Genomic DNA, 21,566 nt, shown 5'->3' on the forward strand with positions numbered 1-21,566 from the left:
CCAGGGGCGCGGGAACTACTTTCCGACTGGGGGGGCACACCATAATAGAGGTCAACCTAGGGTACCCCCAAATCTAGTTTTCCCACCGGTTTTAGGCCACTTATTTTTCACCCCTCGGCTTTTTCAACAAAAAAAGAAAACATTTGCAAAAAAAGTGTGGTATTCCGCCTCAAAGCTGTGGGGGAACCGCCCCCACGGCCCCAGAGTTGGGGGGGGGGCAAGCTGCCCCCACAGCCCCCCCCCCCGGCTCCCGCGCCTATGACCGTCTCCTATCCACATAACAAATTTGAGATCGATGTCTCTTTTTGGCCAAGTTATAGCGAGAAAAAAAAACTGTTCAAAATGATGAAGTCAAGTTTTCAAAATTAATTTTTAGCAATTCTACACCACGTAGCGCAAAACAAAGGACCACCATTAGACTCCTCATGACGAGAGCTGCATCGAAACGATACCCATTTTATGCAAAAATATCAGCTTTGAAATTTGACCTAATTTGACCTGACCTTCACCAGAAGTCAGAACATAACCTAAACTGGCCACAAAGGCTGCCTGACCAACATAATCGCATTTGTCATGTAAAATGGACCATAAAACATGTTTCACACGACACTTTCATATTGTGACCCTCAGTGACCTGACCTCTGTGACCTGACCTGGCAGCAGTGACCCCAAATAGCAAAATATGTGCTTGACGAACAATTATCCATCGATGATTTGAAAACTTCCCACACTAAACAACGGAAATTGAAGAAAAAAAATACATTGTTTCTCTTCAGGTAGGAAGCACCATCCATTCAGTGCGGGTGGGTTCATATATGTAATAAAGGGGGAATGTTTGTTTCTGGTCCCTAAAAAGCTGTTTCTGGCACCTAATTGCTGATCAGCCCCAAAATGCTTATTCGACCCTAATATCTGAATCTGGCACCTAAATGCTTCCACACAGCCTAAAGTTGCCAAATCGTCTAGTTGAACTCCGTATTTGCTTTTTGCTGATTCAGCACCAAAACCAAAACATCCAGCACCTATCTTATTCCACGTTTGCTTACCTAATTCGCGTAATCTTCCTGATTTTATGTATCCTAACAACATGAACGTTGTATTCGGTGATGTCAAGTGCCATTTTCGCCAGTGGAGATAATGATTTATGCCATTTGTAATAGTCGACGTGCCTCGGTTCCAACTGGCTGTATTCGTCTCAGACACCACGGAATTCACCCTACCGCCGCAGGCGGTCACGTGACAGTGCACAGTGGACAGCGGCGGCGCCAGGTGCACCGCGGCGGTGAGCGCGGACGGTGCACAGCACAGTGGCGGCGCCAGACACACAACCGCAGGGTGGCGGGACAGCGCGCAAGGGCGGCAAACTATAACATCCCTCCACCACGGCTAACAAAGACGTAACACACTTCTGTTCACAACGCAGATATCACGGATGACACCAACACGAATAAACAATGGTCACTCATACACGAGCCGATCGGGCCGCGGTATACGGGTTCGGTCCCGCAGACGATATCGCGGCGACACGACGGCGCGGCTGGGGTCCCGGCTCACCGACGAATCACCGTCGCCGGCCTCGGACGGCCTGGGCAGATCAGCAGCCGGCAGCGGAGCGACTGGTGACCGGTCCCGCAGCCGCACCGCCGCGGCCTCAGGCGGCTCCCGATCTACGGGCTCCTCCGGAGGTGCCGGCGGGGACGTCTCCTGGGGGAGAGGTCGCTCGTTAGGCACCGAAGGCACGTCACAGTGACGCTTCCGAACCTTATCAGCATGTCTGACAACAAGCCGCCTATCTGTCAGCTCAACAGTCAGCTTTAAACCATCGCGACATACGACGTGACCAGGGACCCAGCGACATTTACCGAGACCCCTAAGATTCTCCACAGATGAAACCCACACCTTGTCACCGACAGACACATGGCGGTCCTGACACCCGCGGTCTTTGTACGCCTTCTGAGCCTCCTGCCGCATCCGCACTCTATCCTCTCTGCCTGGAAGCAAAGCATCCAAATGCGTGCGAGGGACCCGGCCCAAAAACAGCTCAGCGGGGGTACACTGAGTGGTACTCTGAGGTGTCGTTCGGTACCGAAAAAGGAAGCGTGACACTTTGGTCTGTACTGATCCAGCTCTCTGTTTATATAAACCTCTTTTTAGAATATCTACCGCTTTCTCGGCCGCACCGTTGGATTTCGGGGACAGACAGGGCGTAGTCAGGTGGCGGATACCATTGACTCTGCAAAAAGAAGCAAATTCTTTTGACACGAACGCCTGAGCGTTGTCAGTCACCAGTACCTGTGGTATTCCCCAAGCTGCAAACGATATACGAAGCTTCTCAATCGTCGTAACAGTGTCTGATGAGTGTGTGGGATAAACATCCATCCACTTTGAATGAGCACAAACCAAAACCAGAAAAAGAGTTCCGTTCATGCTGCAGTAGTCCATATGAACTCTCTGCCAGGGACGGGTCGGCCAAACCCAGGGATGAAGAGGAACGTCAGGCGAACTGTTTTTGAGCTCCTGACACCTGCTACACGCTCCCACCACGTCCCCGATATCCTCATCCAAGCGCGGCCACCATAGATACATTCGAGCCAACATTTTGGTGCGCGTTTCCCCCGGGTGACCCTCGTGCAAAAGTCTCAGCACATCCGCTCGGCCCTGGGGCGGCACTACCACCCGCGCTCCCCACAGAATGCACCCATCTTCAACGCTCAACTCGCCGATACGGGACTTATACGGTTGGAATTCCGGACCGAGGATCCCGCCGGTGGACGGCCAGCCGTCACGCACGAACCGATACACCTGTGAGAGAACCGGGTCCACGCTGGTCCACCGACGGATCTGAGCGACACTCACCGGGGAGGAGTCCAAAAACTCCATCAGATGCAGCGACTCAGCCGGCCGGGGAACGGTCTCGGGCGCCGGGTTCACAGCAGGTAAGCGGCTCAGCGCATCGCAGTGAACCTGCTTCGAACCAGGCCGGTACTCTAACCTATAGTCATAGGCCCCGAGCATGAGAGCCCAGCGCACCATGCGGGGAGATGCCATCACAGGCAGCGCCCTCTGTTCACCGATGATACCCAGCAGGGGTTTGTGATCCGTTTGTATGGTGAATGCCCGCCCGGCTAGGTAATAATGCCACTTTTTCACCTCCGTGATCACCGCCAGAGCCTCGCGATCTGTTTGTGAATATCGTGTCTCCGTATCGTTCAGCGTTCGTGAATAAAATGCTACGGGCCTCTCCCCCTCCCTGGTTCGCTGACTGAGCACACAACCGACCGCGCGGGGCCCCGCGTCGCACGCTACAATGACCGGCAGGGCCGGGTCAAAGTGGGCCAAAACGGGAGGTCTCACCAACAACGCCTTAGCCTTTGCGAAAGCAGCGCTCTCCACATCCGTCCACTTCCATGCCTGACCCGTACGCAACAGCTGATACAAAGGGGCTAAACAGGTAGCCAGGTTCTGGAGGAACCGGCCGTAGTAGTTAATGAGGCCCAGCCACATACGAAGCTCCTTGATGTTTTGTGGATCAGGAGCTTTCAGTATGGCGTCTACTTTGTCTGTAGAGGTCTCCACGCCCCTGCTGCTGAGTCTAAAACCTAAGTACGTGATCTCGCTTACAGAGAAGCTGCACTTTGCTCTGTTGACACGGAAACCAGCCTCCTGCAGTCGCTGCAGTACCTGACGGAGGCTAGCGTCATGCGCCTCCTGATCACGACCCGCACACACTATGTCGTCTAAAAACAGACCGACCCCGGGGATGCCAGCCAACACTGACTCCATAGTGCGTTGAAACAAAGACACAGCGCTAGCATACCCAAAACCCAGCCGACAAGGCCGCAGCAAGCCCTTTGTGGTGTTCACCGTGAGATATTCACGTGAGCGCTGGTCGAGCACTAGCTGGTTATATGCGCTTTTCAAGTCTATCTTAGAGAAAACTGTACAGCCTGCCATCTTAGAACACAGCTCCTCAATTCGGGGCAAGGGGTACTGCTCAACTTTAGCTGCTTTGTTTATTGTGAGACGATAATCGCCACAAATCCGCACAGATTTCCCCCCATCCTTGGGCACTACTACTAGAGGTGCCGCCCACTTACTGTGTCGAACAGGTTCCCAGAGACCGTCTCTGATCCCCTGCTCCAGCTGGGCGTCGACCTCTTCACGGTAGGCCAGTGGAACGGTGCGCGGCTTAAAAAAGCGCGGCTGGACGTCAGGGTCGACCTCGATGTTGACCTCTCCTCCGGTGTAGCACCCCAGCCCATCTTGGAAAACTTCCGGGAACTCCTCCAGGATGCCATCCACCCGAGCCTGCTCCTGGACCCGGCAGATGGCCGGCCAGTCCAGCCGGATGTGGTCCAGCCAGTTCCGTCCGAGCAGGAGCGGTCCGGCTCCGTCGACCACGACGAGAGGTAGACGGACCACCCGACCAGCGTAGTCCACGTCCACCAACACCTGGCCCAGCACGGAGAGTGCCTCCTCGCTGTAGGTCTTCAGGTGTACAGAGCAGGGCAGCAGATCGGGCCCGTGGTCGGGCCACAGACGTCTGAAGCCGGCAGCAGAACAGACGGAGACAGCTGCCCCCGTGTCCACCTCCATCTTCACCGGCCGTCCGTCCAGCGCGAGGTCCACCAGCAGCGGCGGGCGCCGCTTCACCGCCTCCGGACGCAGGTTGAACAGGGCATACACCTCGCTGTCCACCAGAGCGACGGACTCACCCGGCGGGTCCTCGCCACCGGACCGGGTCTCAGTGGTCGCCACCGCACCGCTGTCGTCCTCTTCTAGCTGACGTAGATGCTGCGGCTGACTCCATCTGGCACAGACCGCCCGGATGTGTCCCAACTGACCGCATCGAAAGCACTGCTTTGTGCGGAAGGGACACGACTCCGGACGGTGGCGGCGCAGACAGCGGCTGCAGGATCCAGCGGGCCGGCCCCGGCCACCGCCACCACCACCGTCCCGGCCGGCAGCCTGCCGCCGCCGCGCCTGCAGTGTCTGGGCCGGCAGCTCCGATCCGCCAACACGATGAACAGCTGACTCACCGGCGGACTCTGCCGCCAGAGTAGAGCTCAGCTCCGCCGCACTGGTAGCAGCAGACTCCTGAGCCATCGCTAGCCCCACCGCCGACTGCAGAGTCAGCTGCGGTTCGCTCAACAGCCGGGACTGCAGCTGCTCGTGACGAATTCCACAGACGAGACGATCTCGAAGTAGCTCGTCTAGAAGCTCCGAAGGAAACCGACAAGGCTTCGCCAGTTTCCGAAGTCGCGCCAGGAAACCACTCACGGACTCGGTTTCTTCGCGCACGCACGTATGGAAACGGAAACGTGCTACGATCGTCGAGGTGCCAGGCTCAAAATGCTGCTTAAGCACGGCCACTAGCTCCTCATAAGTCCTCTCTTCCACTGACGCCGGTGCGATCAAGTCCTCCAGAAGGCCGAATGTCTTTGCACCGATCGCACACAAAAACACCGCACGTTTTTTAATGCTATCACTCACGTCATTCGACACAAAATATTGCTGCAGCCGCCTCGCGTACGCACTAAAATCCTCCACGGTCCCGTCGAAGTCCGGCACACGCCCCGCCATACTCGCTGTCCGGGACGTCTCGTCGCCAATGTAATAGTCGACGTGCCTCGGTTCCAACTGGCTGTATTCGTCTCAGACACCACGGAATTCACCCTACCGCCGCAGGCGGTCACGTGACAGTGCACAGTGGACAGCGGCGGCGCCAGGTGCACCGCGGCGGTGAGCGCGGACGGTGCACAGCACAGTGGCGGCGCCAGACACACAACCGCAGGGTGGCGGGACAGCGCGCAAGGGCGGCAAACTATAACACCATTTCTAGCCAAAAGAAAATCACTAGCCAGCTATGGTGCAGCATAGCAAGACGCTCCTATACCAGCCCGCTATGTAGAGAACAGACTACACATTATTGCACCTTCAGCCATTTTAACGTGAAAAGTTTGGATCCGTCACTTCCAGCCAGGCTCTCAGGTCATAAACTGGAGTAAAGCAAAATGTCAACTCTGAACAGACATGCCACGCAACCGGCCCTCTTTTCAATATTATTAGCTTTCTGCAATCATCGTCTGACAGGACTCCATCTCGATCAAACGCAGCATCCGGTTTCTACAGGGGCGTTTGACTGACCGGCCACACAATAACCAAAAACAAAATCAAAGCTTCATGCACACATATGACATAAGTAATAAACGGATGAAAAAGGCACAACCACGGCACAACTCTGCACGGCTAACAACGGACAATGTCCCACGCAAGATCCCGCGTTTCTTCAGCGGCCTTGAACGGAATGAAAACATTACATTTCTTTTTTGGAGCTATTTGATGACGTCAAAAAATACAATACCCGTTTTAATGGTCAAAATCGAGACAATTACTCACAAAAATGTTTCCCTTTAAGCATTACAAATAAATACTTTTAAATATTTAAATGACATTGTTTTTTTCAAACAAATCAATATTATTTGCTTACTTAACCCGCGCGGGGCTGGGGTCTCCAGCCGAACGCGCGGGGCTGGGGGGGGTAAATTTTACCCCCCCCTGTTATCTCCCGAACTAATGGTCCGATTTGGAAAATTCAAACGCCAATCGAAAGCTCTCATCACGAACTACTAAAAACATGTACTTAAAGGAAAAGGGCCACCTTTAACATGGGGATTTAAACTGAGATAGCCATCTTGTAGCCCGTGTCCGAAAACCTATTTGCCTACCCTCTTACGGCCGATTTCGGCCTCCATTCGAAGTTATCGGCAATTTTAAAAGAAAATATGCCAGGAATGCGTCCTTATCCCAGGAATGCGTTCTTATCCGACAATACAGCCACCCGCGGCGAGGCTTTGGTTTTTAACCAATCAGCTTGCAGCAGTACTGATCAGGCACGGATCCCTGTACTAGCGAGCAGACCATGAGCAGTTGCGTTATTTTTCGTTGTCTGTTCTGGCAATCGGCCGGCGGATGAACATCCGCAATCGAATCTTGAAATCCGTCGCGCTGATTGGTGATGAGTTTCATGAGCTACTTTCATGAGGTCTATGAAAGTAAACCTATGCTATGCCCTGAACAGATGACATCTCGTTTGGTAGCCAATTGCTAAAATGTATTTTTATCTTACGCAAATGTATCTTTTATCTTTATCATATTTTATACCGTGGCTCTGATCCGAAATCAGGGCATTTTTGTTCGAACAAATACCTATAATAACGATGAAGAAGTGTGTGATCCGCGGAGCAAACGACCTACGTCGGGTCGGGACTGATATGCGTGTGACTGTGCACAAGTAAGTAGGTACCTAGGTACCTAAATTCTTATTTATTGCAATGGCTCTTCTATTACTTTTGTTTTCACAGAACTCTCCCCTGGATTAGCAAATCCTTTTGAACTGTTCAGGCTTTCACAACTGAAATGCCAGACTGGATAAAAAAACAAGTTGTGCCGAATATGTCAGGCGAAGTGGCGTGATTGCGGCATTGCCCCGAAAATTTCATCGCACATCCAGCATAATTTTGCATGCGTCAAATTCAGCGCATGGTGGCAGCTGAATTTTTAGGCGCAGGGTGACCGCATGGCGCATAATGTTCATGCAAATGGCTGTCACCGAATTTTTTGACACGCTATGGTCAATCTAGCAGCAGACTTGCCCTGCGGGTGCTGGCAGGTCTGAAGAGAGTCGGAACTTCTGGCCTGGGCCTTGTTTCACAGTGTGCCACACATATTGTGGTATTGGGTTTTCATGGGAACATTAACTAATTCAGACGCTCAGAAAGGGAATAGCGTCTGACTCTGAGGCCCCGGAACGATCTGTCTGGTTGATATAGCCTTGGTCGGTAGATATGCACATGTGCTTTATGTAAAAGTGGCTTAATTTTGGTGCAAACAGGCACCCAACTTCCAGTGGAAATCATGCACTGGAATTTCAGCTCAAAATTGCTTGCTTCAAATTTTGGCGCATGAGGGGCTCACGGGCGTCCGGCGTAGTGTATGGATGTTTTCCAGTCTGCCTGAAAGGTAGAACTCAGACACATTTATCCATCCCTTCAAATCCCATTTCCTGGTTGTGGTAACACCTACCTTTCCATGGGGGTTTGGTTTATCTCTTGTCTACACAGTTTTCTTTCACTTATGTGCTGACAAGAAAAGGAAACTCACCAGAGCCCAGTTTCACCAAGTGCGGTAAACTCAATTTGGGGTAAACTACCAAACTACCCCACTACTTAACTACAAAAACTACCCCAAAATTAAGTTTACCGCACTTGGTGAAACTGGGCTCAGTGGAACTATTCAGCTTAATACACAAAGTATGTGTTGCATGGACTAAGCATGTGTTGACCCTTTTTTTACTTTTAGGTTCCCGCTAAAAAAAGAAGTACAGAGAAAAGTGGATGAGGGTGTGTGGCATGACCAATGAGCCAAGACCACATGACCACTTAAACTTAACAAGAAGTGCGCACCATGATAAGCACAGTCAAAAACGTTTGTGTCTAAAGAACAGTGCTGTGCCGGATCAGAATGTAAGTTATTTTTTAGAAGTAATGAAAATGCCTGCTATATTGTTTTAGAAAAAAAATTATCAAAAGACTCTGAATATTGTTTTTATAACACTACTCTAAAGTTATTCCTAGTACCAGACATTACAGCTTTAGTGCAGAGTCTTTATTTGTGATATTTTTAGCCAAAAATTATTACTAGTACCGAGCCCTTTCAGCTTTACAGCCCTAGTACCTTCCCCTTATTTTTTATATTTTTTAGCCATTTCAACCTAACCGAATATCTGTATGTTTGTATGTTATTGTTTTGATCAGTATTTTAACTCGTATGCTACCTCCCTATAGGTAAGTTTTATTAAAACATGTGGTAACGGTGTGCTGATTTTTTACAGATTCCGTATACGCCTTGGGTTGCTGTCGCTGCTCGGTCATCCACAGATGAAAGTGATCAAGAAATGGACATCACTCAGGTAAGATTCAAGCGTCCTTTATTTTACGTCCAAATTTGAACGCAATCGGCCCAGCCGTTCTCGAGATCTGGAAGCGCCCCCCCCCCCTGCACGTGCGCACGTGCAGTAGCACCCTAACCGCAACATATGGGAATGCATTGCCTGGTGGGTGCCTACTGCCTACCTGTATGCCAAGTTTCAGCTAAATCGCCCCAGTAATAACAGAGTTATTGAAATGGGAACAAATTCGGCACCTCTTCTTTTTGCATTTTGCACGTGCAGTGGGGGTCACTCACATAGATCAAGAGCATCCGACCTTTGGTTGAAGGGGTGCAGCTACCCTACAAAATTTACCGCAAGACCGCCCAAGCGGCTGCTGAGATATGAGCCTCTCAAAATCACTTCTTTTGCAATTTTGACAAATAACACCCTTGACTTTTCACGTGGCACGTGCCACGACGGTCCCTGAAATGTATCAAGAGTAGTCAATTACGGGGTAGAGGGAATAGGACTACCCAACAAAAAAAAAAGACCGCAGGCCAATCGGTCCAGCGGTTGCTGAGATGTAAGCCTCTCAAAAGCGTTACAGGCCGGGCCGGGTCGGGCCGCTCATACTGAGCTTTTTCCGTGATATTGAAAAGACTTCGCTTCGCTCGCTCGCTCGTAATTAACAATTCATGGTTGACTCTATATGGATTAAGCTAAGTGATTGCGCTCTATTAGCACACTATCTAAGTAGCCCTTAATTGCTGCCGGTGCGTGGACTGTGAAAGTGAGCCGAGCTGTGACGCAAACCGTGCGCCTTTTTCAGGTGTGGGATCACTCGTGGAAGTTCACGGCGGATACGGAGCCGTGCATGCAGCTCTGGTTCGATCCTGCTCAGGGAAGCCCCAATGACGCCGTGGCGCGCATCTCGGCTGAGCGGGTGATGGCGGCCGGTGCCGCGTGGCTGGTGGCCGCGGCCCTGGCGGCAGCGGCCCGCTCCTGACCCGGTCGCCCTGTGCCGAGCACAGCGCCGACTGAGGTCAGTCTTGTGATCGAGCTTCCGCGCCGGAGGTGGAACAGGTGGAGCTGGCGGTCACCTGCGCGGGCACGGCGGCCTGTAAGCCGTGCCGAGACGAACCGCGACACTCTTGCTAGATCTGCACCCCATTGTAATCTTCTGTAGTCGATATTCGGTAGGTACTCAATGCTCATTTTTCTGATATTAGACGAGTGGCGTGTTTTGATGTTACATTGGAGACTGCTGTCTCGGGTGGCCCGACAGTGTTCGATTGTGGTGTAATGTAGATACATAGACGGGATGCCCCGGCTCGGATTCGTAGCTGGACTACCATGTGCCTGTCGATTGAGATGCTTTGCCTGGCGATTGCGATGATTCGGGGCGCGGCCCCACACTGACGCCATGGTGCAATGAGTGACTGGCGACAACTAAGCAATTATGTACTTTTGTAGAGCACATGTTTTCATGGATACGAGAGGCAGTCCTTTTTTCGCTAGCAGTCATTTGGTTCACGATACTTTCGATACCGACAAATATGTTCGGGCGGCCGGTCCGTCCACAGCTAATGTGTGCTTGCCCGCCGATGCCTAACGGAGCGCTGTGCTGTCTACGCTCACTGGTCGCTGGCCCGAGAGCCGTTCGGTTGCTGCTGTTAAAACAGTTCTCACAAAAACACGCTGGCTGGCTGCCAGTTCTTCACCAATGAGAGGCCCAGTAGCATCAGCAGGTAGCATTGTTTAATATTACTATTCCATTTTGTTTACCCATATGTCCGACCTAGAGCCGACTGGTAAAAAGCGGCAACCGAGCAGCCCTCCGCAGCGCTGCAGATCATGTACGCTCGATTATACACAATATATGTGTCTTTCTTGCACACAGAGACATGACGTTTTGTAGAGCTTTTATATCGCTTGCGGCTGAAATGAATATTGTACATTTTAGAGCTTTCATATACGCGAGAAAATATGGTGCAAAAAAACATTTATGAAGCCTGTTGAATTTTAAAGGTTGTTGGGGCATTTCACAGACTGTGTCGGTGGTCAGGGCAGCCCGGCCCCGGCCGCCGCCGCCGGCGCCGCCGCCTCCTTCACTGGTATGTGGCAGGGACGGAAGCTTCGTATTGATATACCGGGGTGCAACTCGAGCAGCATATCACCTATCAAACAACCTTCGGTTATGAAGTGAATGAAAACTAAATATTATGTATAACTGTGGTCTGCGCTGCGGTGTTTCCAAAGTGGAGGAAGTACGGGGAGCTGGACCCAGACTCGATGAGCCCTCTACTACGGATCTGGGTCTTCGCAGCTGATCGTCTGTGAATGAGAGATCATATGATACCAATGCATACCGAACGGATCAAAAACAGTGCCATTATATATTTGCAATTCTACAGCTTTACGTAAGCCCATCCTAGTGAATGCATCAATACGCGTTGATTTGACAACTGACATCCGGTTGAAGGCGTTTTTTTTTTCGGCCAACAGCCGGCCAGCAGTTGTTGCAGGCCGGCCTCGTTGGGAAGCAGGTTCATTTTCCGACAGCCACTGCGTGCGGAAGCACTCTCTGATGGCGCGGACGGCGCGCGCCGGCTCCTGTTTCTGTGACGTGTAGAGGCGGGTGTCGAGCAGCTGGGCGCGTAGCGGGCGGTCCTCGAGCACGCGGAACGCGGCCGGCTGGCGCGGGTACAGGCGCTCCCTAAACAGCAGGCCCGATTGGTGGCAGAGTCGAGCGTCGCGGCGCGGCAGAGTCGAGCGTCGCGGCGCGGCAGAGCGCGCGGCGCGGCCGCCGTCTGTTCCAGCTCGGCGTCGGCGCGCCCCTCGGCGAACAGCAGGTGCAGCTGACGGTCGGCCAGGCAGAAGCCGCTGATGCCAGGTGTGCTGACGTCGCCCGGCCGGCGCGGCGCGGTGCCCTCGGCCGCCGCCGGGCTGGGCGGCTCGTTGAGCTGTTGGATGAGCTGCAGCACGCCGCTGCGCTGCAGGCCGCGCTGCGAGACCACGGCCAGCAGTCGGCCATAGGCGCAGCGCGCCGGCGCCGGCCGCGGCAGCAGGTCCAGCGGCACGGCCAGTGACACGGAGACGGACAGCTGCGCCGCCGACTGGAGCAGCTGCAGCGGCCCGAACGGCGGCTGACACGTGCCGCGCTCAATGTCGGCCGCCGGCGAGGCAGCCGCTCCGGCTGGCACCGCTGTTAGCGGCACCTCCACACTGAGCAGGCGCACGCCGCGCGTCAGAGCAGAGACATCCACCACCACCTGCCGCGCACACAGAGGGCCGACAGTGGTGACAGCGCGCGGCGGGTCAGACCTCACAGTGGGGATAGCGGCAGCGGGTCAGACACCCTTATAGAAACAGCACGGGGCGGAGCCGACAAAAGAGGACGAGGAGACGGTCATACAGCCGACTGAGGTCCGGGCACCGACTGACTCAAAGTGCTGAACATGTCACACATTTCTAAATGGCTTCTGTAGGACGGAATAGTGTCTCTTCCTTCCAAGGCTTCCTTGCAGAATAATATGGAAAGACACAATTTTACAAGTTGTTTTTATGACATAAGTTCTTTATAACATTTCAACACGCAAACATCATACCTTGACAATTGTTCACGATGAAGATCATGCAGGAGCATTTCATATTTAGTCACCCCTGATTATTTTGTTGATAGGTAGTGATGCGAAAGGCAAATTACCAAAGTATATATTTGCAATTATTTGAGTTAATAATTTCAACTTTTTTGTGTTGAAAATTGACTTTTGAAACAATAAAGGCAAATGAATTATCAGTGTCTGGAAAGGTGCAATGCTGAAAGCTTCTTATTACATTCTAATTTATATCTAAAGCTTTGTGATATCCAAACTCTCAGAAATAACCAAGGACGTAACCAAGGAGGGGGGAGGGGCACGGGAGCCATGCCCTCGTGCCCCTTCCCCCCTCGGCGATGGCGAATTTTTTTTTTAATAAAAACAGCTGTGACACACCCCCAAAATAGTGGGCCTAATCCGAGAAATTTTCCTTTTTTTGGAGGGGGTACAACACTAAGCCACAACCTGTGACCCCCCCCCCTCAGCAAAATCCTGGCTACGTGCCTGGAAATAACAAAGCACATCCCATCCTTTGATGCCACTTACCAGCAGCTTTGCGCACTACCAAACAGCCACCTTTGGGCCTTTGTTGTTCTTGTTTTGGGCATTGTCAGTGGTAACTGGAAATAATCAGACATGATGGTCAGAGTAGGGAATGTGACTACAACAAAAATCATTTGATTCCTACAATATAGACATGATTTAATAGAAGACCTTCTTCTTAAGAAAGTGTGTCATGGATACCAGCTAATCCGTATGGTATTTATATCCAGTATTATCATATAGGTACATATAACAATTATCACCACCCGCCACCATTGAATGTAGGTTTTAGGTTGTAGGTTGTAGGTGGTAGGTCGGGTATCGGTAAAGCTGGTGTCACCGTCAGCGCTAACCGGTAAATGTAAAGATAAAAGGAAGCTTAAAAACAATCTAACCTAACCTAACCTTACCTAGTACCTACTGACCTACAACCTACAACCTACCTACCTACAACCTACCAAACTAATATACGCTGACAGTGATGCCAGCTTTACCAATGCCGTACGTTGTAGGTTGTAGGTAAGGCTAGGTCAGGTAAGATTCATTATATATTTACTGAGAAGACGGCTGGATGCTCTTGAGACGTGGCTATACATTTACATTTTGTAAGTACCTAATTTTCAGGTTTCAATGAATATTTCCTAGTGGAATGTTTTGAAAACCATTCTAAATGACCTTTAGCATTCAATAGTACTTTAAAGCTAATTAACCACATCGCCAATGCTAGGTCACATTGCATGCCTACTTTCACCGGCAGCTCCATGGGATATATGATAGGCAGGGGTAAATGAAATATTTTTTTATTAATATTCTTGAAGAAAATTATAGACATGAAAAGAAGATGATCTGCCTTTGAGATTGATATGTGATGCCTACTTTGGAGGAACATAATCATAATAATTACACAATCATAAAAATGCAATGTAACCAAACAGCCGCTTATGCCGCAAAATGAGAATCAAGCCAATCACTGAGGACAAACAATTTCAAACCACCAAAACTATATTCTTGCTATTCACCAATAATCCTAAAATAGCGTTCCATGGCCATTATATGCACCTTTCACCCTTACCTCCGACAGATAACTAGCGCCACGGGCAGACACACGGGGCGACAAGTTGTTTACAACCGCTACAGTCCGACGAGTCTATCCTCCTCAAGGCTGATTGGCTTGAGTGTGACGTCATTGCTATGACATCATACAGTAGCTGCGGTAGAGAGTATAAACATAGTACCAATATGTTAAATAGTTTGAAATACTTTTTAGCGAATTATGCACTTCTGGCACCGGTTTTGAAAAGAAAATGAAAAATAATAATGTCAAAATAAAAACCAACGATATCTTCATATTTCAGGAAGGTGGCACTTTTCCTTTAATTTAAAGTTTGAGGTCAAGGTCAAGGTCAGGTCAAGGGTACAAATTGCAAGTTTCTACAGTATCGGCCTTGCACCGTAGTTGCCGAAGAATGGAGTCATGGACTGAGACTGATCGCCCAAAACGTGTTCTTAGGCTACCAAGACAATATTCGTTGCATACAATATCATTCAGAGGTCAAGGTCAAGGTCAGGTCAGGTCAGGTCAGGTCACCAAAAAACAAAATATAGAAAAGGGCATGTGCGACCACGGGCGTAGGAACGTCATGAAAAGTGGGTGGGCAACCCTGTCAAGGGGCCTCCTTTTCCAGGGGCCTCCCATTTTCAGGGGCCTCCAACTTTTGCCTCGTCCTGCTGGCTGCTTTCAAGTATGACATCCAAATCTAGCTTCTCAGATCGGGCAGATGTACCCAGGGGCGTAACCGCTTAAGCGAACAGTGCGGAAAGTCCGCACCAGTTTTTAAAACTTATCCCCCCTCCGATTTTTTTAAAGAATCTATTTGCCGCAAAGAACAGAACAGAACAGATTTATTTGAATAAGATCCACGATTACATGGCTTTTCACTTACTCGCGTCTGAATGGTAATACAATGGGAAGTTGGAACAGACACACGGAAATGACTACAACCATTCGCATACCATGCATACACTCGCACCAGGAACGATATCGTAAATCAGAGAGATCCAGCGAACAGCCTGGCATCTGCCCGGAAAGACAAAGTGCCAGGCTCAATGCCGCTGTCGTTCAGCAGCGACACACCGCGGTAACAGAGTCGCCGCCTGCCGGCCTCCACACGGATGGCCGGAAGGGTAAACGAGTCCGCTCGCCTGGTGTTATGATCATGCCGCTGGTGGGCTCGCTGTCCGAAGGTCTTAAGAAGAAAGTCCGGATGACCTGACTTCATCGCCCGCTCGACTGCACACAAGGTATGGTAAGCCACCAACTGTTCGGCCGTGAGCCAGCCGAGGCTTGATATGGCACCCGAGATGTGATCACATCGCCTTTTCCCGGTCACGACACGTGCGCAGAAGTTGATGGTCTTCTGTACACGGTGCAGCTGTGTGCTAGTGCAAGACCCATACACCGACATGCAGTAGCGCACAATGGATAACACTAGAGCTTCTGTGATGCCCTTTAACACAGGTCTAGGTATGACGTGACGTGCGTGACTTAGGGCTATCAGAATACCGGCGCACTTATGGGACATATTGTCTATCTGAGCCTCAAAATTTAGATACCTGTCAAGTTGAACACCGAGGTTTTTAACTACTCCTGAGTCTGGAATGACATCTCCATTGAAGGTCAACGTCACAGGTGGTACATTGCGCAGCATTGAGGGGGTACCTAGCACTAACATCTGCGTCTTCTTGGAGTTGAGCTTCATCCGGTTGAAGCAAAACCATTGGTACAACATGTCGAGTCCGTGCTCCATACGGGCGACGAGCTGCGGTAAGTCACACTTTCTGCCTGTCACTATCAGTTGTGTGTCGTCAGCATACTGGACAACACTAACACCGTCCGGCACATGCAAGCTAAGGTCGTTCGCAAACAGCATGTACAGAATGCAACTGAGGGCGCCGCCCTGGTATACACCGATCACATTGCTCTTTTCATCGGAAAGTAGCATCCTTCCGTCTGCGCACCGTACCTGCACCTGCTGCGCGTGGTCTGCCAAATAGTCACGGAACCATTTGGTAGTGATGCCGTAGAGAGACAGCTTTTCTAGCAGCTTGTCATGCGGAACAACGTCAAAACATTTAGATAAATCGAGAAGTACTAGAATACTTATCTCGCCGTTGTCCATAGCGTGAAGCGCCAGATCGGTGATCACGTGCAGTGCGGTTTCAGTGGAACGGAATTTACGGTACCCGTGTTGACAATCGGAGAGCAGGCAATTGTCCTCGAGATAAGCAATGAGCTGCGCCTGTACAACGCGCTCGACAATTTTCATTATTGCTGGCAGAATCGAGATGGGTCGAGTATCGGACGGTTCGGTGGCAATTCCGGCTTTAGGAATGGGTGTGACTAGCGCATGCTTCCAGGCGTGCGGCACTGTACCGGTGACAAGGCTCGAGTTTACAACGTCAAGCAGAGCATGTCTCACACCCAAGAAAAACTTTTGCAGCATCAGCACGCTAATGCCGTCAATTCCTGTTGAATTGGACGGTTTCATCATCGCGAGCGTGGCACACAAAGTATCCAGTAAACGGCGCATGACCCCTGAAAACCCTAACACAAATGTCTTCCTCGTTTCCCAGGTGCCCCCATTAGCTTCATAGGCGCCCTCTTTGGCATATAAGCGCCCTATGTATGGGCCGCGGCCTGTCGGGAGCAAAATTCAAAAAAAAAAAAAGTCATCAGAGACATCCCCATACGTGCCACAGTCGCCCCGTTGTCGCATACAATGTGCGCTTATCATAGGCGTCTCTCTTTTAAGGACACTTGAAGGCGCCTCTCTTTGCCATGCCGGCGCCCCTTTTTCTTATGAATGCACCCCCATGGCATTGATCAATTGCAATTTGCAGACCTCTATTGCATGTGGACGCCCATATATGTAAGCCTCAGAGGTGCCCCTCTTTCGGATTGAGGCGCCCCTATGGGCTTCATAGGCGCCCCTCTATTGCACGTAGGTGCCCTACTGTCTCAGAACCGCTCCCCTTTGGCATGCAGACGCCCATCTTTCGTACGGAGGAGCCGCTGTGGTTCTTAAAGACGGCATGGTGCTCCCAGACGCAGATGGGGCTCTCGGAGTCGACAGTGTGGGACCTTCAGTCGCTGATGGGTGCCCGCCGGATGTGGACCCTTGGAGACGCCGGTATGGGGCCCTCAGAGATGCCGGTATGTGGCCCTTAGAGACACCGGTGTGGAACCCTCAGATACTTCAGTGTGAAGCCCTTACAATTGCTGGTGTGGAGCTATGAATGCGCTGGCTTAAATCCCTCAGAGGCCGGTACATGGACATTAGAGCTAAGTGAGAGCTTGTGTGGTGCCTTCAGTGGCCTTGTGGAGCCGTTAGACATCAACATGGTGCTCTCGGGAGCCGGTGAGTCCTCAAAGTCACCGGTGTGGGGCCTTCAGAGCTCCGAGATACTGGTGTGGGCCCTCAGAGGTGTCGGTGTGGGTCCTTCAGATGTGCCTATAGAGCCTTGAGATGCACAGGTGTGGTGGCCCACTGAGGCGCCGGTGTGGGGCCCCCAGAGCCACCGATATAGGGCCCTAAGAGACACTAGTATGACCCTCAAAGGCGCCGCTGTGTGGCGCTCATAAACACTGGTGTGGAGCCATCACAGGCGGGTGGAGCCGTTAGAGGCCGGAAAGGGCCCTTAGATGCCTACAAGGAGCCTTCAGAAGCCGGCGTGGCACCCTTATGGGAATAAGCGTGTCTACTTAGGAGCCCTTGAGGTGCTCTCATGAGCTCTGTGGGGCCCTACTGAGCCGAAATATGGACACGGCCAGTTGCCGCGCATGGCTCTTCGGACTATCATTCTCAGGGGCCTCATCTGCCTAGTTTGAATAGAAGGGCCTCTCAGAGACCATCAGTCTCATGGGCCTCCTCTGGCTAGTATAAATAGAAGGGCCTGTTAGACCATCAATGCTAGGGGCCTCCTTTGGTTAGTATAAATAGAAGAGCCTCTCAGACCATTAATCTCAGGGGCTCCTGTGAACAGTATAAATAAAAGGGCCTCTCAGACCATCAGTCTCGGGGGGGGGGCCTCCCTAGAAAAGTGTAAATGTGGATAGAGGGCCCCCCTCAGATTCATTAGGAGTGGACCTCTCTGACTATCAGCCTCAGGGGCCTCTTGTGGCTAGTATGAATATAAGAGCCTCTCAGACCATCGGTCTCAGGGGCCTCTTCTGACTAGTGTGTATAGAGGGCCCTCCCAGACCAACGGTTTCAGGGGCCTCAAGTGGCCAGTTATATGAACAGAAGGGCCTCACAGCCATCAGTCTCATGGGCCTCTTCTGACTGGTGTGATTATAAGGGCCTCTCAGGTCATCAGTCTCAGGGGCCTCCTCTGACTACAGTGTAGATGGATAGGCCTCCCAGACCATTAGTCTCAGGGGCCTCTTCTGACTATTGAGGATAGAGGGGCCTCCTCTGACTAGTGAGGGTAGGGGGCCTCGGCTAGACCGCCAGTGTCAGGGGCCTATTCTGACTAGTGTGGATGGAGGGGCCTCCCAGACCACCAGTCTCAAACCTCTGACTAGTGTGGATAGAGGGGCCTCCCAGACCGCCGGTGTCAGGGGCCTCCCCAGACCAGTGTGGATATTGGGGCCTCCTCAGATCCACTAGGGCCTCTCAGGCCATCATTCTCAGGGGCTTCGACTGACAAGTATGAACAGAGGGCCTCCTTGGATCCATCACGGCCCCTTGGAGTCCAAGCGTGGGGATCCGTGGAACTTATTTTTACCGAGTTTGTTTATTCTGGAAGGTGACGACGTCCTCTCCAATCGAGACGAGGGGCCTCGAGTAAAAAGTGGGTGGGCCAAAACACATGGTTGGCCCCCCCACCTCGAAAAGTGGGTGGGCACTTGCCCACCTGGCCCCCCCTGTTCCTACGCCTATGTGTGCGACACATGTTTTATGGGTCATTTTACTCATAGAATTCAATAGGCACACTCAATAAGTGATATGGACCACCTCTGGATGAATTTCAGGTCGAGGTCAGGTCAAGGTCAGGTCAAGTGAGGTCAAATTTTGAAGTTGGTTGTTAAGGCCTAAAAAGGTGTCTATCTGATGCAGTTTTTCACGGCGAATCGAATAGTGCTATTTTTGTTTTCGTACGAGGTCTAGAACTTCCAAAAAAGTCATTTTTCAAAAAATTTGTGTGTCGTGACGTCATAAAATTTTGAATAACTCCCACATTTTTGAACCGATTCTTCTAAAATTTGGTATGTAGGTGCACATAGACCACTTCTCTGACATATATTCCGGTTTTTTTCGATAGACTCAAAATTTTGGATTTTATAATGATTTTACCAAAAAAGGCAGTTTTTTGAAAAAATTTAGGCCAAAATCCAAAATTTTCAAAAAACCGAGATACCCATTTGATAGACAAAGTAAAATTACGTATAACCTTTTTTGTTACGTCTTGATTCCTTTAAAAATGAAGATGTTAGCGGCGTTTGAACTTTTGCCGTTTTTGAGGCGAAAATGGCGAACATGACGTCACTAAAACGTCAATTTCTCAAAAATTTTCCGACGGATTTCGCTCAAATTTTCAGGGAACGTGTCAAATTGATGTAAGAAAAGGTACAGAAAGTTTGGCGGCGCTGTGCGCCGCCGTTTTTGAGATATCGCAAAAATTCGCGAGGGGGGTAAAATTTACCCCCCCCCCCAGCCCCGCGCGGGTTAAACGTCATATACAATGCTGAGATCACTACGGGGCTGTCTTAGAGTGTAGCTGCACTGGCAACCTTTAGGCTAGACTACAGGGGTCATTATACCAGAACAACATGATTCTACCAGCCAGTAGTTCATTTTTCTACTAGATTGGTGCTACGCTCAGCATTTAGGTGCCAGATTCAGAAAAAAAGAGTAAGGCGTACCGATGAATAGGTGCCAGAAACAGCTAATTAAGGTCATTTTCCATGATTGGTGCTGGTATCCACCAAATAGGTGCTGAGGACCAATTTTGGGGCGAGTCAGCTTTTACGTGCCAGAAATAGCTTTTCTGGGACGCAATTAAATGGCGTCCGTAATAAAGCAGGTCTGTCACTACGTCATTGGTGTAAAGCTCCAGCGATACATCTTCGAGCGATACCCAAGCCACTTCAAATCTGTTAGTGCTCAATGCCAACTGCCAAGCGCATGGTAGAGGGTAATAAAAGCTCTCTAAAATAACTCGATCATGCCAACCGGCTCCCAACTAAGATTTACCTCAGCGAATAGCAAAACAATCACTAGTTACAGGTACAGATATCATAAATCGATCGGGTGGAGCCACCACCAGCACCGGCCGGACCGGGCCGAAATCAGCGGCCACCAGCCAGGCAGCTGCGGTTGCTCCCACGCTGCGATCAATGCGCATCGCCAATTAGCCCGAGGCAATCCGAAGCGGCATTGGTGTCACCACAGTCGGCATTCTGCGCATTCACCTCGCGCCGGTCGCAGTGACTGGGTTTCGGTGGTGATTCACGCCTGATTACGACCAAGAGGTAGCGTTGGGTGAGATTTCGGTGAGCAGGAGTGATACTGAAGAAGATCTTAGATCCTTGGCCTTTCCGCCATCTTCAAAGAAATCGCCACTCTGCTGAATAAGTGACCATTGTCATTGATGGCAATAGAAGACAAAAACAAAGTGCCATTCTTCTATTTTCCGGTGAACATGTCGGGCGAGGCGGAGATGTCGGTGGCTGGGACGCCCGTGGCGCCGCCCTCCTTGGCTCCTCTCTCACTGCTGCCTCCGGGAGTGGTGGGTCTCAGCAGTCCGCTGGTGGCGCGGGCGCTGCAGGGCGCCGGCGCCCGACGCCCCCGGGGCGCCAAACGCGCCATCCCGGACGCCCTCAAGGACCAGAAGTACTTCGAGCGCCGCAGAAGAAACAACTTGGCCGCCAAGCGGTCGCGCGACAGTCGGAAGGCGCGTGAAGATCAGATCAACTTGCGCGCCTGCTGGCTGGACGGCGAGAACGCGGTGCTGCGCGCGCGGGTGGCCCGTCTGAGGGAGGAGGCGTTCTGCCTCCGCCGCCTGCTGGCAGCACGCCAGGCGGAGCGTCTGCGCCTGCTGAGTGAGGCGGAACGGCCGGTGCCTCCAGGTGCCACCCCGTCCACCTCCGAGTGAAGCCATTGTAGGTTGTTAGAGTGAGTTAGCAAAAAGTAGGTACCTAATTTATAGTTCGGAAGTTCCTGCTGTACAGTCCTCACGACGTTTGTGAAGCTCTGTTGATGTTCAATACTCCTCGCCGGTCACATTATCTGCGTGTCAGATATTCGTTGCAAAGTATGCTGATAAATAAGCCTTTGAACAAATGTGAAGTCATCATTTCTCAGAGCCAGGAGTGAGTATTACGGAACGATTCGAAATGCAAGTGAATGACAAATACATGTGGTCACTCATGCATTGTAGTATTGCCGTTACGTCCCATGAACTATTAACTTGTTCAACATCCATCTTCA

The 21,566-nt window shown here is 51.2% G+C and overlaps 2 protein-coding genes and 1 long non-coding RNA gene across 3 annotated transcripts; 2 read left to right on the forward strand and 1 right to left on the reverse strand.

Annotated features, from left to right (window-relative positions):
* Nucleotides 1-1,169: 1,169 nt before the first annotated feature.
* On the reverse strand, nt 1,170-5,106 carry LOC122374183. The gene is made up of 2 exons (XM_043352787.1): nt 4,098-5,106; nt 1,170-1,704 (listed from the first exon to the last, which is right to left on the reverse strand). Exons 1-2 carry the CDS (start codon nt 5,104-5,106, stop codon nt 1,652-1,654), a joined length of 1,062 nt encoding a protein of 353 aa, XP_043208722.1. The 3' UTR covers nt 1,170-1,651.
* Nucleotides 5,107-6,827: 1,721 nt separating this feature from the next.
* On the forward strand, nt 6,828-10,840 carry LOC122374177. Its single transcript, XR_006255168.1, has 4 exons — nt 6,828-7,294; nt 8,362-8,525; nt 8,894-8,971; nt 9,762-10,840. It is a non-coding gene; the product is annotated as an uncharacterized LOC122374177 (long non-coding RNA).
* Nucleotides 10,841-20,483: 9,643 nt separating this feature from the next.
* Nucleotides 20,484-21,535, forward strand: LOC122374179 (CCAAT/enhancer-binding protein alpha-like). The gene has a single exon (XM_043352783.1). The coding sequence runs from the start codon at nt 20,728-20,730 to the stop codon at nt 21,229-21,231; it is 504 nt and encodes a 167-aa protein (XP_043208718.1). The 5' UTR covers nt 20,484-20,727; the 3' UTR covers nt 21,232-21,535.
* Nucleotides 21,536-21,566: the final 31 nt, after the last annotated feature.

The sequence above is a fragment of the Amphibalanus amphitrite genome, unplaced genomic scaffold (assembly GCF_019059575.1).
Source record: "Amphibalanus amphitrite isolate SeventyFive unplaced genomic scaffold, NRLGWU_Aamphi_draft 001616F_arrow, whole genome shotgun sequence".
NCBI classification, from domain to species: domain Eukaryota; kingdom Metazoa; phylum Arthropoda; class Thecostraca; order Balanomorpha; family Balanidae; genus Amphibalanus; species Amphibalanus amphitrite.